Consider the following 15,239-nt stretch of genomic DNA (forward strand, 5'->3'; position numbering starts at 1 on the left):
AGGTCAACCAGAAGACAAAGCCTTTTAGAAGTTTCTAAAAGCTCCGTTTGATACGGGATTTGGGAATTAGCCGTGGTATCTGGTGCATTGGAACTGGTGGGGCAGAAAGCAGGGAGGTTAACAGTAGACGGAAACAGAGCCAATGACAGGGCGAGCCAAGTAATTTGAGTTTTGTCCCCATCTTCTTCTCTGCTGAGTTCTACAAGGTCAACACTGAGACTAAGGAGGTGGGAGCTGACAGGCAGTTCTACACCCTGGACTGGTTGGCAGACAGGCAGGGCTGGCTGAGGGCAGACTGAAGTTGATGAACAATGTTCATCAACTTAATGAACAATGTTATTCTTGAAGCAAGCTTAACCATTACCATCATTGTTTGTTAGCAACAAGGTTTAGAGAAACTGAGGGTGTGCAGATAGCTGATAATGTTGGTTTCATAACAAGACTTCCTGTGAAGCTGGGTTACTATCACATATATATTGGTTACTGTAATTGGGAAATGAATCTCTGAGTGCCAATCTGGCAGCCCAATGGATATGCTGTCTAAAGTGTGTGTACGCTGCTTACACACACTTTGATTTTCTTTGAAAGGTCTCTTTAAAAACATAATCAACGTGTGTTTCTCACAGTAAAGCTATAATGTGCAGTTGTTAAAAGCAGGTGTTTTATAGTAGCATTCAACCTTTACTTCCATTTTTTTAAAAAATCAAAAACCCAATCTATTTATGAACATGACTGTTGGATGTACAATGAAGGTAATCAAGCATTTTTCTATGGCCTCAATTTCAGTCATCAAAAACAGCAACCTGGGCATCGACTTGCAAGAGTTAAAAACAGAAGGAATTTTATCATTCCTTGCACACTCATATTAACAAAGTGAAATAAATAGATAAATATATACTGCTGTAATTTTTAAGGCAGAATAATGGTTTATAAATTAGCTTTGTTTGAGAACATCTGCTGTACGTTTGTACTGACTTGCACAGTTCTTGCAAATAAACTGGGATTTAGAGTACAATGCTACAGTGTGGCGTGGGGCTGTTCAGAATTCTAGCCTCTCAGGGCATGTATGCAGTGTGTGATACTATGCATTCAGTACTGGATGCAGGTGCCTTTTGGGGAGTGCTAGACACCCTACGTCACCCTCACATTATCCCTGCCCCACCCTATTTGTCTAGATTCTGTGCATTCTGCTGGAATGGATATAATCTGAACACACCTCTCAAATGGGTGGGTGGGTGCCAAAACTTCATTAGTGCATCCAGGAAGCCCAAAAACCATTGTGAGGCTACAGATCAGGACAGTTTGTATGAGAACTTGCAAATATTGGATTTCCTAAGCATTTTTAGACACAGCCCATGTTGTTAGATGCCTAAACTTGCCCTCAGGACCATATGTGGCTTGCAAGTAATTCCAACACAGATTACAGTTTTTCAGGATAGAGGCATATCAAGAAAGTGTTTCAGTGGCTCCTAATCAGCTTCTTCATCTTCATTCATTGTGATTAGCTTGCATTGGCTGAGACATTTTCTCCTGTCAATCGGAGCAGACAATACTGGGCTAGGAAAACAATAATCTGATTCATTTTAAAGCAGTTTGGAGGTAAAATTATACCCCGTGCAGTATTTGTTGCAAAATTGACAAAAGGTAGCCATACAATATAGGCCTCCTAGGACACTGTCAACTGCAAACAATGTCCCCAAATTTCAGCCATTTTATTTTCTTTCAGTACACAAAGAAGCATCTAGGACCAAAAACAACAACCAAATTTCAAACCGAACAAAAACAACAACCAAATTTCAAACTGAACATGACATGCAAAGTGCTTTGTTTATTTCAGCTAATGGTATGTGTTGGGTGTCAAAACTTTTCATCAAAAATCGACTCAGTGATACACATTTAAGTGCCCACCTAGGGTTTTCTTTTTGAAAATGAAAAAGAGCCCCGGCCAGAAATATTCCAATAAATCTATTGATGTTTACAACTGTGTTTTATCTTCTCCAATGTTAATTTATTGAGGGAGGGGGATATATATCCCACAGTCTTTACAAACAAAAACTGGTCCAGGAAAGCAGACTTCTGAAACCACCCCCTTGGTTTGGATTGGGGATATTTTACTCTCCTGAGAGTCTTTGGAATTTAGCTTAGGGTAGAAACATTTCCCCAAAAAAACCCATTTGTGGCAATGTTTTGCAGGTCTCTGGGTTACAGTTCATCACTCTGGGAGTAGCATGGTATGGTTGACAGTAGAATCATATCTCAGACTTCAAGTTAAGGAGGTAGGAACATGGCTCAGAGAGAGAAAGAGAATGTAGTAACAATAGGACAGAGTGTTTTGTGGCTGTGGGGGCGGGGGCAGAGGTTGTCAGAGAAGGAAGTGTATTTGTAGTGACTAATAGGATTTTTGTCCATATTTCTATTTTGTATAAGCTTTGGAGCTAACCCCCTCTTGCCTCACCAAATGATATCTGTTTGTGTTCATAAGTGCAAGTAGAAATGGTCTTCCAAACTGAAAGTGCAATATTTACAACTTCATAGTAACATACTATGTAAACATAATTTAATAATCCATTAACCTTTAAAGATTGTAAAGAACAAATCCCGTTTTGTGCATTTTTGTTTATGACCATTATTTTATCACTGAAACTGAACAAACGTTTACTGCCATCTAGTGGAAAGAGAGAAAGTGTATACTGTATTACCTCTGCAAAGTACCGGTAGGTTGTTCTGCACCTGTTTGCCTTTAGCAGCCTTTTGAACATGCTGGTCATATTCTCTATAATTAGCTAAATGAAATTTACATTACTAAGGCTATACACTAGCAAAACTAGTCAACCTACATCCACAGTTGCTTTAATTTTGCTTTTATCTTTACAAAATGTGAAAGGGCTTTAAAAGATTTGCATATAAATTGTTATTATTTTTGCCCTTTTAGCTTGGATACGATGGGTAAGGCTGCAACTAGTGCAGAACACAGCAGCTTAATTACTAATGAGCTTGAATTGCTAAGAGCATATTATCTTGCTTCTTCAAAAGCAGCCCTGAACTCCCAGTGGGAAGCTTTGGACTTCAGCTTTTTCTCTGAGCCCTCCGTTGCTTGGCCGTATCTTCCAGAAGAATCCCTAGATTCAATTATTTCAAATTCCTGCCTACTCCCTCTGAACTGAGATCAAACAGAACTCACCCAAAGAGACTCCTTATCGTTCCACTCATGTCCTTTCTGGTAATCCACTGAAGGTTGTAAGTGAAAAGGATAGTCTCACCATCCTAGGCCTCTGGATGACTCTGCTTCCAGGCAGCCCCTTGGTCTCCCTTGGCATGGCTCCAGCTTAGGTCTGGATCTTTGCTTGGACAACAAGGGAGTATTTGGGCATGACTTTGTGACTCTCCACTATTACTGCCAGACTATCCTCTAGTCTCTCTACCTACGGACATTCCAGTCTGCCATCTGTGTGCTTGCATTGCACCATCTGCCCCTGCACCGTTGACTTTCCATGTTAAGTTTATACAGAACTGACTCTTGAGATCCTGCCCATCCAGAGTGTCTCTCCAACCCTCAGTTTTCTCTTTTTGTCCTCCATTTGTTGCCGCTTGCCTTTGACCTGGCAGTGACAAAATCAATGCAAGGAGATGAGCAGGGCCGGCTCTAGATATAGTCCCAGTGGCGCGGGGCGTCAGGGCGCCGGGCCGGCAGGTGGGGCGCTGCGCGGCAAAGCCGCACGAAAGCCATGCTGCACGCTGCGAGGGCGAGGGCGCCGGAGCGATCTCCGCACCTCAGCGCCAGGGCGCCTGACCTGCTCGAGACTGCCCTGGAGATGAGTAAGGACTTTATCTTCTGTGGGTGCTTCACGGTTATAGAATTCATTTGCTCGGGATACTGAGCAACTATGCCAGCTCCAAGTTTCTGAAAAGCCATGGGCAAAATGGGCTCCGTTCTCTGTGCCACCATCACCACTGTTGATTTTCTGCATCCAATCCCCATAACTGGGGGAGTGCAAAGCAGGTAAAAGATGCTGTTCACAACTTCTCACTCTGGGTGGTATTCAACTAATTCTTACTGATAGTAGACCCATTTAAATTGATATTCCTAACTTGGTCATGTTCATTCATTTAAGTGGGTCTACTCTGAGTAAAACATAGCTGAATCCCACCCTCTGCCACAGCCTGAACACTCAGAAAGGGCAGGTGAATCAGCACTGACCGCACAGAGGAGGATCGGCAGGCCCAGGAGTCTCCGGGGAACAGCAGTGGGACCCTGAAAGCTTGTGAGCCATATCTGGTGCCAGGGATACTAACCTGCTCTGTAATGATTAACATTCAATGGCATTAAGCTCATCCGCTGCATGAAGGTGTGCCTTTAATGTTTTAATGATCTAGTAGGTGTTCTAATTAGTTGCTTTATAGTTCAAGGTTGACTTTGGTCTTTTCATTTTTTTTCTGATGCACCCCCAGATTAATGTAATAATGACTGATTCATTTGTCAGTTAATTCCATGTGATTTGTACCCTGTTTTTATTGATGGTTACACACGATTGGTACATGAAGCAGTTTATGCCAATGTGGCTACAATGGCATTGTAAGGCCCTTCTGCAGTTCTGCTTGTCACTTAAAATCCACCACAATCAATTTGTTTCACATCCTTGTGTGCAGCTGGACAAAAGTATATCGGTGATGTCTTTAAAAACCACATATCTCTGCTGCTTAAATTAATCATTCTGAGTCTTGTTCCTTGACACTTAGAACCATATTTCTTGTGAAATGGAATACAGATAGTAAATTTTCAAATACTTAATAAAGAATGTGCAGACACAGCATTAGAAGTGTATTTTGGAAGTGGGAGCTGGCATCTCACAGTTAGGGGAATATCATTGATGCCACACGTGTTCCTATGGTTCACATGATTTGAATCAACTGGTAGTGTTGGCATAATCCGAAAATCATTCTCCTCTTTACATATTGATGCATAGGAACCAGCATTTGTATTTGTATTTTTGTATTATTTCAAAACACAAATAGCAACCCTGGTCCCAATGCAATACATTCCCAATTTTGCCATAAAACAGCTGTCCTCTAATAACCACAATAGCCAATCATATTCATCTCTTTTTGTTTATCATACTTCACATCCAAACTGTATTTTCAGAACAAATATATACATGATGCTACCAGTATTTCAAATACTGGTGGGACTACTTTGTTTTTCCCAATTCATATGCTTCCAGCTCCACCTCCAATGTCCCCAAGAAATTAGTGCAAAGGTCTGAAGGGCTTTGTGTATATATTCAATTGAATATGCTTAGAATTTTTCCCCACGATCAGAACTCAACAAATTAGCACAGTGTTCAGGTTCTGAGCAGGGTAGTAGGGAATTTGAGATTTCATGGTGCAGGGGAGGTAAATTCAGCTTCAGTTTAGGAATAAGCTAAAGTGCTTGTCAGTATACTGAGGGAGTAACTCAGATTATTTCTGAGCTAAAAGAAAGATGACCCATGGGTGGCATGCCTAATGCTAGTTGTGGGCTGGCACTATAATTCTTCATAATGGGAAGTGGCCAGTAAATCTATGAAACGAATGTATGCTTCTCCTCCAAGTTATGTTATGTGTGCTGTAGAGGTAGAACTCTACTTTAGTTCCACGTGCTTCTTTTTGGGGTGCTTCCTGGTGCAGGAAGTTTATCCATCCTTCTCCCTCGAAATTTTGCACAGGTTAGAACATGATGGTTGTTATTTCATCAGGAGATGAAAGGAGAGGCTATGTTTCTGGTAGTAGAATGATTTACACTTGCCAGGTGTTTGGAACAGAATGGCTGTGTGTCTTTTGTATTCATGTGGGTGGCAGGAAAAGAGGGAGATTCTTAGTATGCTTATATGACTGCCATGCAAGAAGATAAATGTAGGTATATGAAACAATGGTTTGCTCATTCATCTTGCCTTGCCAAACTGCTTATACTTTAATTGCTTTAACTCCCTAAAACACATTTTTCTTCCCATTTTAAATGCACCACATGGGTATCCCTGAGTAGCTGTTCTGTCTCCTCACAACTCAGGGGAATTATTTGCTGGTGGGGCAAAATCTAACAGAGCACTCGGACAGCTGATTGTTGAAGGAGACCTGTTCACTCAAAATTGCAAGGATCTTATTAAGTCTGGCCCTTCTGGACCTGGTGTTGACCCTGCCCCTTCTGTGCCCTTAGAGGAATATTGGCCAATTCTGCAGTTAACAGCTCCTATGGTGAGCAGGACTGCATTAGAAGTGTTGTCTTATAAGCTGGAGGAGTTTGGCAAAGCAGCATCTTCTTCCCTAGAAGGTCCAGGAAGAAGGGATGGTGCCCTTCTGAGTTTGAGGGGAGATGGAGACCAGAAGGCATGACAGCAGCCATTATTGCTGACAGGTTCTGCTTATTATGTGCACACTGGCCTTCTGAATCTATGCCAACATATACTAATGCATTGACATTTCTGAACATTTCAAACAGGTTAAAAAGAACCTACCATGGAATCTCTACAACAGGGTGGCTAACCTGTGGACCTCCAGATGTTGTTCAAACCCAACTCCCATTAGCCCTAGCTGGCATAGTCAATGATCTGAGATGATGGGAGTGGTAGTCAAACAGCATCTGGAAGGCCACAAGTTCTCTTATTTCCTGCCTTGTTTCTTTTATAGCAAGGATGGGTATCTTAAGGAAAACTATCATGAACTCATGAATTGGCCAAGATTTTTTGCTGCCATAAACCAATTGAGTTACATGATCTTAGTGGTATACACCAGCATCATTTGTATCATTGCATGGGATCCTGAGGTACACTCCTTTGATTATATGCAGCTTTGTGTGCACCCACTAAAAATATTGTTGCTCATAGCAGTGGCTTACTTTGCTCATGTAATTGGCCCAGGACTGCAGTGACTCTCAGAGAACAGATTGTTTTACCACATTTGCATCTAATTTGTGCATCCTTCTATAGCTTGACAGTGTCAACGAACAGAGTCTACTGTGCGCAAGATGCACACACATAGGCTGCATATGTGCAGTCTGTACTGGCAGGATACAAGTTGCATATTCAGGGCCTATCACTTATAAGTGTGTTAGCACTAGTTTCTGCCAACAAGCTTAGATCTAGATGGCCTGCAGACACAAACCCGTTCCTCCTTTTCCAGAAATGGTATATAATTTGTTGCGTGAACAATCCTAATGATTTAGCTTTTCACATGTTTGACTTAGCCATGTTTTGACATATCAATCTCATCGTGGCAGTCAATCCTGCTTTACAGCGTAAAAGTCTTCCCATAGTGCTTGATGGCTATGTTAATAGGATCACAGCAAGTTTCTGCAGTACTAGTCTGAGAAAACTGTGTATTAAAATATGATATGACAGGTTAAAAAGAGACAGAGGGGAGATACTGACTGCCTGCTCTTATTCTGATTTATTTTTAAAGGGTTTGTTCCAAAGTCAGATAACTTGTTTATATTTCCATCAGAAGCTCTCCTGTGTATAAATTGTGTTCACTTCTAGGATCAATCAAGGGCACAGCCTGGGCATCGTAATTATGATAATTGGTAGCAGTATGCAGTTAATGACTGTGAAAGGAATAAGTTGAGTGGGGAGCAGGCAGCTTGAGCAAAGCAGTTTGAGCAGAGATGTTTGAGCACATTTTGTTGGACTGCCATTATTGTACTGTACTTGGGTCTACTTGTATAAAAGCAAGGAAACAAACAACAAAGGTATTTCACTTTGTCTTAGTTGTTTTCCTATAATAAAAATAATGTTATGTATTTTAATGCCAGCAGGTCTACTACAACTACTTCAAAAGACAGGTTGTTTTCTTTCTCCACATTTTAGAATTCGGTGCTAAAAAGGCTCTGGAGATGCAAACAGAAAAGTCATTACATAACTGTAATCAGGTTTTTTTAAATGACATTTACAGACAGCTGTCCTTAACTTTTATACTGGGGGGCATCCCCTTCCCCCATAGTTTAGAATACTGTTTGAACTTAGATGGTGAATGGTCATTCTAAATAAAAGGAAACATCCCTTCACATAACTAAGGCTCATGTGAACTGGCCCTGAAGCTGCATTATAAAGGGCCCTTTCCCCTCTTCTATTGGAATAAAACTATGTTAAAAATTCTACTTGTATAAGCAACTGCATGCTATAGGTTTAAGAAATATCTGAGTTGTGTATGATCAAAGGCATTGAGTTGGCTTTCAAAATGTTCAAACCTCTTTTTGTGAGTAGATCAATAAAAAAAGAGTACTATAGAAATGGTGCATAAAGATGATTCATTTCTCACCCTTTGCTAGCTTTCTGCAAAAGGCTGCAATTGAACTTCAGACTTTTCACTGAATTACTTTGCCTCGTTCTCAGTAAGCGTAAAAAGATGTTTGATGGATGGTCACTGTGATCTTGAGGAAATAGCCTGTTTCCTCATCAGAAAAGCTCAGGTTTTAAAAAGAAATCAGGAGATTTTGAAGTCTACAGTCAGTTCTTCTTTAATTCTTCTATTTAGAATACCTTCCATTCTCTACTTTCAACTGAAATTCTTCCCATTGTCCGGCGAGGACATCTACAAACCAAAACTGAACAAACAACACAATCCTATGGATCTTTACTTGGAAATAAATCCAACTATGTTCACTGAGGTTTATTCCCAGGTAGGTGGGGATAGGATTGCAGTCTAAGTCAGTTTTGCTTTATTTTCATTGGCATTTTTCTACTGCCAAGTACAGCAGAAGCAGAAGCAAAACAAAGAATAGCTATTTTGTATTCCTTATAATAAATACATTCTTCCTGTTTAGAGTACAAATATGCATCCTTACTTTTCTAAACGTAATTACTGGTGCTATGCAGGAAACTGATAATCCGTTCAATTAAAGAACAGAAGGCAAGGTACAATACAAGAACTCTGTAGGGACGAGAATACAAATGATCGGACATTGGGCTAAAGAGCTGAGTTAAAGGAAATATTTGAAACTCTTTGGCCTATATTCACCCAGTTCTAAACAATAAATAAAGCACTGGAGACATCCTGACTGTAATTGGCAAGGCCAGAGGGTTCACAATTCCTTGCAAAGAGACAATGTTGTCTGTGTTTGACAAAATGTGAGGCCAAATAAGAGAGATTCAGTGGCTTGGCTGCAGATTTCAAAGGAGGGGAGGGGAAACGAATAAAAAATAAATAAAAATAAAGAAGCTGCATTTCATAAGCTGAATTTTGGCATTTTTGAAAATGAAAAACTTGCTGTGCAGCAAACTACAAATATTGTGCTGAAACCTCCTCCCTTTTTAACAATTATCTGGCTGTTTTAGACTAATAATTAAGATATTTGCAGCCTGACCACATCATCTCATTTAGCTGCTTCAGAGCAAGCTGAGACATGCACCACTTCTAGTGTAATTGTGTTCAAAGCAAAGGGGATCAAAGGTCTTCTTCAGCCATGACCTACTTGGCTTATAAACTTCCACTAAAACCCCCTTTGCAGCAGTATCTCAGTGTTGTGCCATTGGTGAGGGACCATTACCACTCTAATAGGCTACTCCAGGCTTCCACAACATGGTGCCCTCTAGATGTGTTGGGCTGTAACTTCCATCTTTCTTGATCCTTGGCGATACTGGCTGGGGCTGGTGTGAGTCATAGTTCAAAACATCTGTAGGGCACCATGTTGGGGAAGGCTACACTACTCTAATACCACTCTACCACTTTAATAATTTGTAAGTAGTGGAAGATGCCACCAGTGCCCCCTCTTTTCTGCTCAACTGGTTAGAATGAAGGATGCCTGTTAGAACTGTCAAAGACTAGCACCAGACCAACAGGTATTTATTCTTGTGCCAGCAATGGGAGCTGAAACCCAGTCCTACACTGTACTGACACTCTGCTGCAGAGCATAGGATTATGCTGTAGAACTACTTAAAATAAACACTGATATCAGTAAGCACTACTGCTCCCAACCAGGTACTATATCTTGGTCCTGAGGCTGCAGTTGATATATACCTTCCCCATACAGATTAGCTCTAGCCAGCGCACAAGAGGCAATAGTGAGAACGAACACTGTATATCTAGCAACACAAAGCTATATGAGCACACTGCTCTTAAGAACATAAGAAGAACCTGCTGGATCAGGTCAATAGCCCATCTGTTCCAGAATCCTGTTCTCGCAGTGGCCAACCAGATGCCTGTGTGAAACCCACAAGCAGGACCCAAGCAAAAGAGTAATCTCCCTTCCTGTGGTATCCAGAAACTGGTATTCAGAAGCATGCTGCCTTGTATACTAGCCTACAGCTACATATCCACCCACATCACAGTCCTGAACCAGCTTGTCCCGCCCTCCCCTCCCTGCCAGCTAATTGTTAAAGCAAAATCAATCTGGGAGAGCAAACTACATAAGAAACTCTTATTTAACTAAATAAATTTTGTGGTGGTGATTAGAAGCCAACTAGATTGTTGTTGTTGTTTAGTCGTTTAGTCGTGTCCGACTCTTCGTGACCCCATGGACCATAGCACGCCAGGCACTCCTGTTTTGCACTGCCTCCCGCAGTTTGGTCAAACTCATGTTCGTAGCTTCGAGAACACTGTCCAACCATCTCATCCTCTGTCGTCCCCTTCTCCTAGTGCCCTCAATCTTTCCCAACATCAGGGTCTTTTCCAAGGATTCTTCCCTTCTCATGAGGTGGCCAAAGTATTGGAGCCTCAGCTTCACGATCTGTCCTTCCAGGGAGCACTCAGGGCTGATTTCCTTAAGAATGGATAGGTTTGATCTTCTTGCATTCCATGGGACTCTCAAGAGTCTCCTCCAGCACCATAATTCAACTAGATTAGCACCTCATATTTACCTTGGAAATAAAACTTCCAATGCAAATAGCAGTAGGGGGGAGTCTCAATCTAGATCAGGACTACTGCAGAGGACAAAGGGTTAAAGGCTTTCCACAACAAGGTCCTCATCCAAACTGATGACCCCATATCAACAATTTGCTTTTTAGAAGCTATTCATGCAGTTGCTAATTGCAAGAATGATATTGCGTCTAAAATGTAGAAATAAATGTTTCTAGCAAGTTAGGGCATGGCATAGGATTCAGCTGAGTGTTTTACTCCCATGCGAAAACACCAGGCATTTGCAGAAAGTTTAAAAGAGGTAGCGCCTCTTATAACAGCTCCCTTAATTTTCCATGCAATATTCATAAAGTGCACAGAAGGTTTGTATGTTATGTACTTTCATTCACATTGAACATGCAGTATCTAATTACAAACATCTGGTCTGATATTTGGTTTCCTTCCTCATAACACCCACTAAGAGGTTGGGTTTTGCATGTGAGAAACAGTATATGTAGGAGTGGCCAGGCTGAATGACACATAGTAACTTGAGCCGAACATTTTCAAATACGAATAATGCTGGGGGGATGTCTATTCTTTCCTTGTTTCCTTATTACATGTTTTGCAAGCATCCAGTCAAGTGAGACATACTTAACATTTGAATCACAAAATAAAATGCCACAACCCAGATCGTTCTAAACTCATTTGCCACGGAGTCTCTTGGAGTCAGGAAGTGCTCAGTAAATTCCCGTTCATAATTCTCTTCTGGCAGTGAAACGTTTCCTTTCTGAAAAGGAAAAGATAAATGGCATTAGCTTTTCATTATGGATACTTTTGCAAGCAAGTCTGTGTTTGAGAGGGAAGTGGTAAGTAAAATGGATGCTGAGTGAAAGTGTGTTTCTTACTATGGAAATTTACAAGTTTAGGAATCTCAGATGAAAGTGGTTATGCTGTTTAAAGGATCCAGGCTATCTCAAAATGGAAAAAGTCTTTATCAGTCTTTCAGCGTTTTTGTACTGAGGATTAACTATAATTTCCCATTGGTTTTGAAATGTAAAATGTAGCTTTCTTTTAACGCAGTATTAAAACCACTTTTAAGAGTAGAATATAACAAATGAAACTGATTTCTTTACTGGAATTTAAAATATATCCCTGTGTGTGTGCATGTGTTGAAATAACAGCTTTAGTTTAGGCTTATATCTCCCTGAATGAAACTGTTGAAGAAAATAGTTGATTTAGTGGAATACTGTAAAATTATTTGTGTGTGTTTGTGTGTGTGTTTTAAATGAAATAAAAGCTGATTTTCTAGCATTGGGAGTCTGTCACTGACACTAACAACAGCCCTGACTAAAGCAAGACTCAAGGTAACAGGTAGCTATTTGATTTTTCTGCCCTTCAAAAGATTTAAGTGAGGGAGGGGAAACTGTAATATGGTGTGGATGACCTGCAATTAGCAGGACCTATCGGTATATCCTTTCTTGTTAAAACCGGATTAACTATTTTGCTAAGCAAGTAGCAGATGCGAATGTCTGTCCCAGAATACCTTGGTGTTTGTTTCCATATATTTTATGTGTTTGTTTATAACTGTCTATGTCAACAAATATATCTGTTGTGCATGTATAGCAGGTTTGGGCCATGTTTGAAATTAAGGAGGAGGGGAGAGAGAAAAAGGCTCCTCATTGAGTTGTATCCACTTCCACCCATGCAACTTAGTCCATCCAGTTTCACTGAGCTGCCCCCCATGCTTGTCTAAGCTCTCCAGCTGAAAAGCTGGTTCTGGGGATTCTTTTATTCTTCTTTGGCAATCGTAGCCGAGTAAGTTTGTCTTCCATAAACACGGTTTTATTACAATGGGTCAGTAAGTGACTATGGAGGCCATTTCTTGATACACACATCCTTCCACAGTGGGGACATTGGTTTCCAGGCGGGAGTTGATCACGGTGTGGATTTGCCAACCGTGCCTTAGCACATTTCTCCCTTGCGTCCTGAGATCGAGTTTCTTCAAAGCCCATGACACCTTTGGTAAAGGCTGTTCTCCAACTGGAGCACTCGCAGGCCAGTGTTTCCCAGTTGTCAGTGTTTATACTACATTTTTTAAAAAGATTTGCCTTGAGACAGTCTTTAAACCTCTTTTGTTGACCACCAGCATTACGCTTTCCATTTTTAAGTTCGGAATAGAGTAATTGCTTTGGAAGACGATCATCAAGCATCCGGACAACATGACCACCCAACAAAGTTGATGTTGAAGAATCATTGCTTCAACACTGGTGATCTTTGCTTCTTCCAGTACACTGATATTAGTTCACCTGTCTTCCCAAGTCATGTGTAAAAAATTTTGGAGACACCGTTGATGGAATTTTTCGAGGAGTTGGAGATGGCGTTTATAAGTGGTCCATGTTTCACAAGCATATAGTAAGGTTGGTAGTACAATAGCTTTGTAAACAAGCATTTTGGTTTCCCTGCGAATGTCCTGGTCCTCAAGCACTCTGCACTTAAATCAGGAGAAAACCGCACTCGCAGAGTTCAGGTAATGCTGGATTTCGGCATCAATGTTGGCCCTTGTGGAAAGGTAACTGCCTAGGTAGGAGAAGTGATCAACATTTCCCAACGTTACACCACTGAGTTGGATCTGTGGTGCTGCAGAGGGTTTATTTTGTACTTGTTGGTGCAGCACTTTGGCTTTTTGGATGTTGAGTGGTAGGCCAAGCTTTTCGTAAGCTTCTGCAAAGATATTTAGGATGGTTAGGGAGCCTCTGGCACATGGCATGGAGTGCTCAAGCACATAGCAAGGGTCTAAAAACATAGGTGCTTCTACTTGTACAAGTAGAAGTGCTTATTGCTAAGGCAGAAGCAGAAGCAAGGCAGAGGACTGTTATTGCACTTCTACATCTTTTTCAGATTTTTTTTGGGGGGGGAATCCCACTGAGTACTGTGGGAGGAAAGTGAGCCGTGGCAGCTTCTGGGTTGGTGTAGCTTTTTCCTGGTTTGGGGGCATGTCAGGATCCAGTGCCTTCCCCTGGTCCATCTCTGGCATGCCCCCTTTTCAACCCTAGCGATATCAAAGCTCTGAGGTCAGGAAGAAGGGCTACAGAAATTTCCATGGCAGAGGGAAGAGGGCGTCCAACATTAGATCTCTCTCTCTCCCATCAAAACTCTCATGATTTTGATGGCCCCTTGGGGCCACCAGGTCCCCAGGGACTGTGGAACAGAAGGGTGAATATGTCTGTAATTGTTTCAGGTGGTGAAATAATTAAGACATCCCAAGAGAATTGTTGTTGTGCACTTATAGATAACAGCTTCAGAAAAGTAGAATGCACAGATGCTCATCTATATTTCTGAGATCACTAGGATTCTTTGTCTCTCATTATTTAAATTTAAATATATTATTGAACAATAATATAAATGGCTTTTTTTCTTACCTAAGAAAGAAGGGCATAAACCAACTAAAATGGAACACTTTAAATTCCTATAGTTTTCAATAGGTGAAGATTAAACGTCTGGAAGACAGGAAGAGGGCCGCTGGGCCTCAACAGTTTGAAAAGAAAGATGCTGGCAACATAGCAATGCTAGCAGCACATTTGACTTTTCAAACAGTCGGGGAAAGGAGGGTCCCAGTGAGCCTTTCCCATCTGCAAGGGAGAACTCTTCACCTATCAGTTACCCTATGTCTGGTCCCCTAGGTCAATTCTTTGCCCTATGAGGAATGGGAATATGTTAGTGAGCAGTGGAAAACAGGATGCTCAAGTAAGCAGAATCAAGGCAAGTTTCACCACCTACAATGAATCTGTGGCTTGTGGGATTCCTAGCTTGCTGAATTCCATGCCCTCTTTGATAAACAAGGTGAAACCACCTCCAGCATGTCCTTCGCTGCCCTTCCTATATAGTGTTATATTCAGAGATAATTGTTTTCCACTGGTTCTCTCCATTTCTACAGGTTTTTGTAGTGGCCCACTATGTCACTAAGGGACCCAGGTGGCACTGTGGTTAAACCACTGAGCCTAGGGCTTGTTGATCAGAAGGTCGGCGGTTCGAATCCCTGTGACGGGGTGAGCTCCCGTTGCTAGGTCCCAGCTCCTGCCAACCTAGCAGTTCGAAAGCACGTCAAAATGCAAGTAGATTAATAGGAACCGCTACAGCGGGAAGGTAAACGGCGTTCCCATGTGCTGCTCTGGTTTGCCAGAAGCGGCTTTGTCATGCTGGCCACATGACCTGGAAGCTGTACGCCGGCTCCCTCGGCCAATAATGCGAGATGAGCGCCGCAACCCCAGAGTCGGTCACGACTGGACCTAATGGTCAGGGGTCCCTTTACCTTTACCTTTACTATGTCACTATATCCTAAACTTCTGGCTGTACTGAAATATAAAAAAAATAAAATCTTGTTAATTGTCATCCCACATTTGTTGCAAGATCTCTGTTTACTAGGTTTATACAGGGAAAGA

The 15,239-nt window shown here is 41.5% G+C and overlaps 1 protein-coding gene across 2 annotated transcripts in view; it reads left to right on the plus strand.

Moving 5' to 3' along the window:
- SASH1 (SAM and SH3 domain containing 1) overlaps positions 1 to 15,239 on the plus strand; it is a 522,525-nt gene that overhangs the window by 320,609 nt on the left and 186,677 nt on the right. Inside the window, exon 1 of one of the 2 annotated variants that reach the window (XM_035108795.3) lies at positions 11,483 to 11,666. The exons of the other annotated variant lie outside the window; for it this stretch is intronic. Coding sequence (XP_034964686.3) covers positions 11,625 to 11,666 — 42 coding nt within the window. The 5' untranslated portion in view covers positions 11,483 to 11,624. Of the gene's footprint in view, positions 1 to 11,482; positions 11,667 to 15,239 lie in introns of those variants that run through there. 2 annotated transcript variants of the gene reach the window in all.

This window comes from Zootoca vivipara, chromosome 3, assembly GCF_965207765.1.
Source record: "Zootoca vivipara chromosome 3, rZooViv2.hap1.1, whole genome shotgun sequence".
NCBI lineage: Eukaryota > Metazoa > Chordata > Lepidosauria > Squamata > Lacertidae > Zootoca > Zootoca vivipara.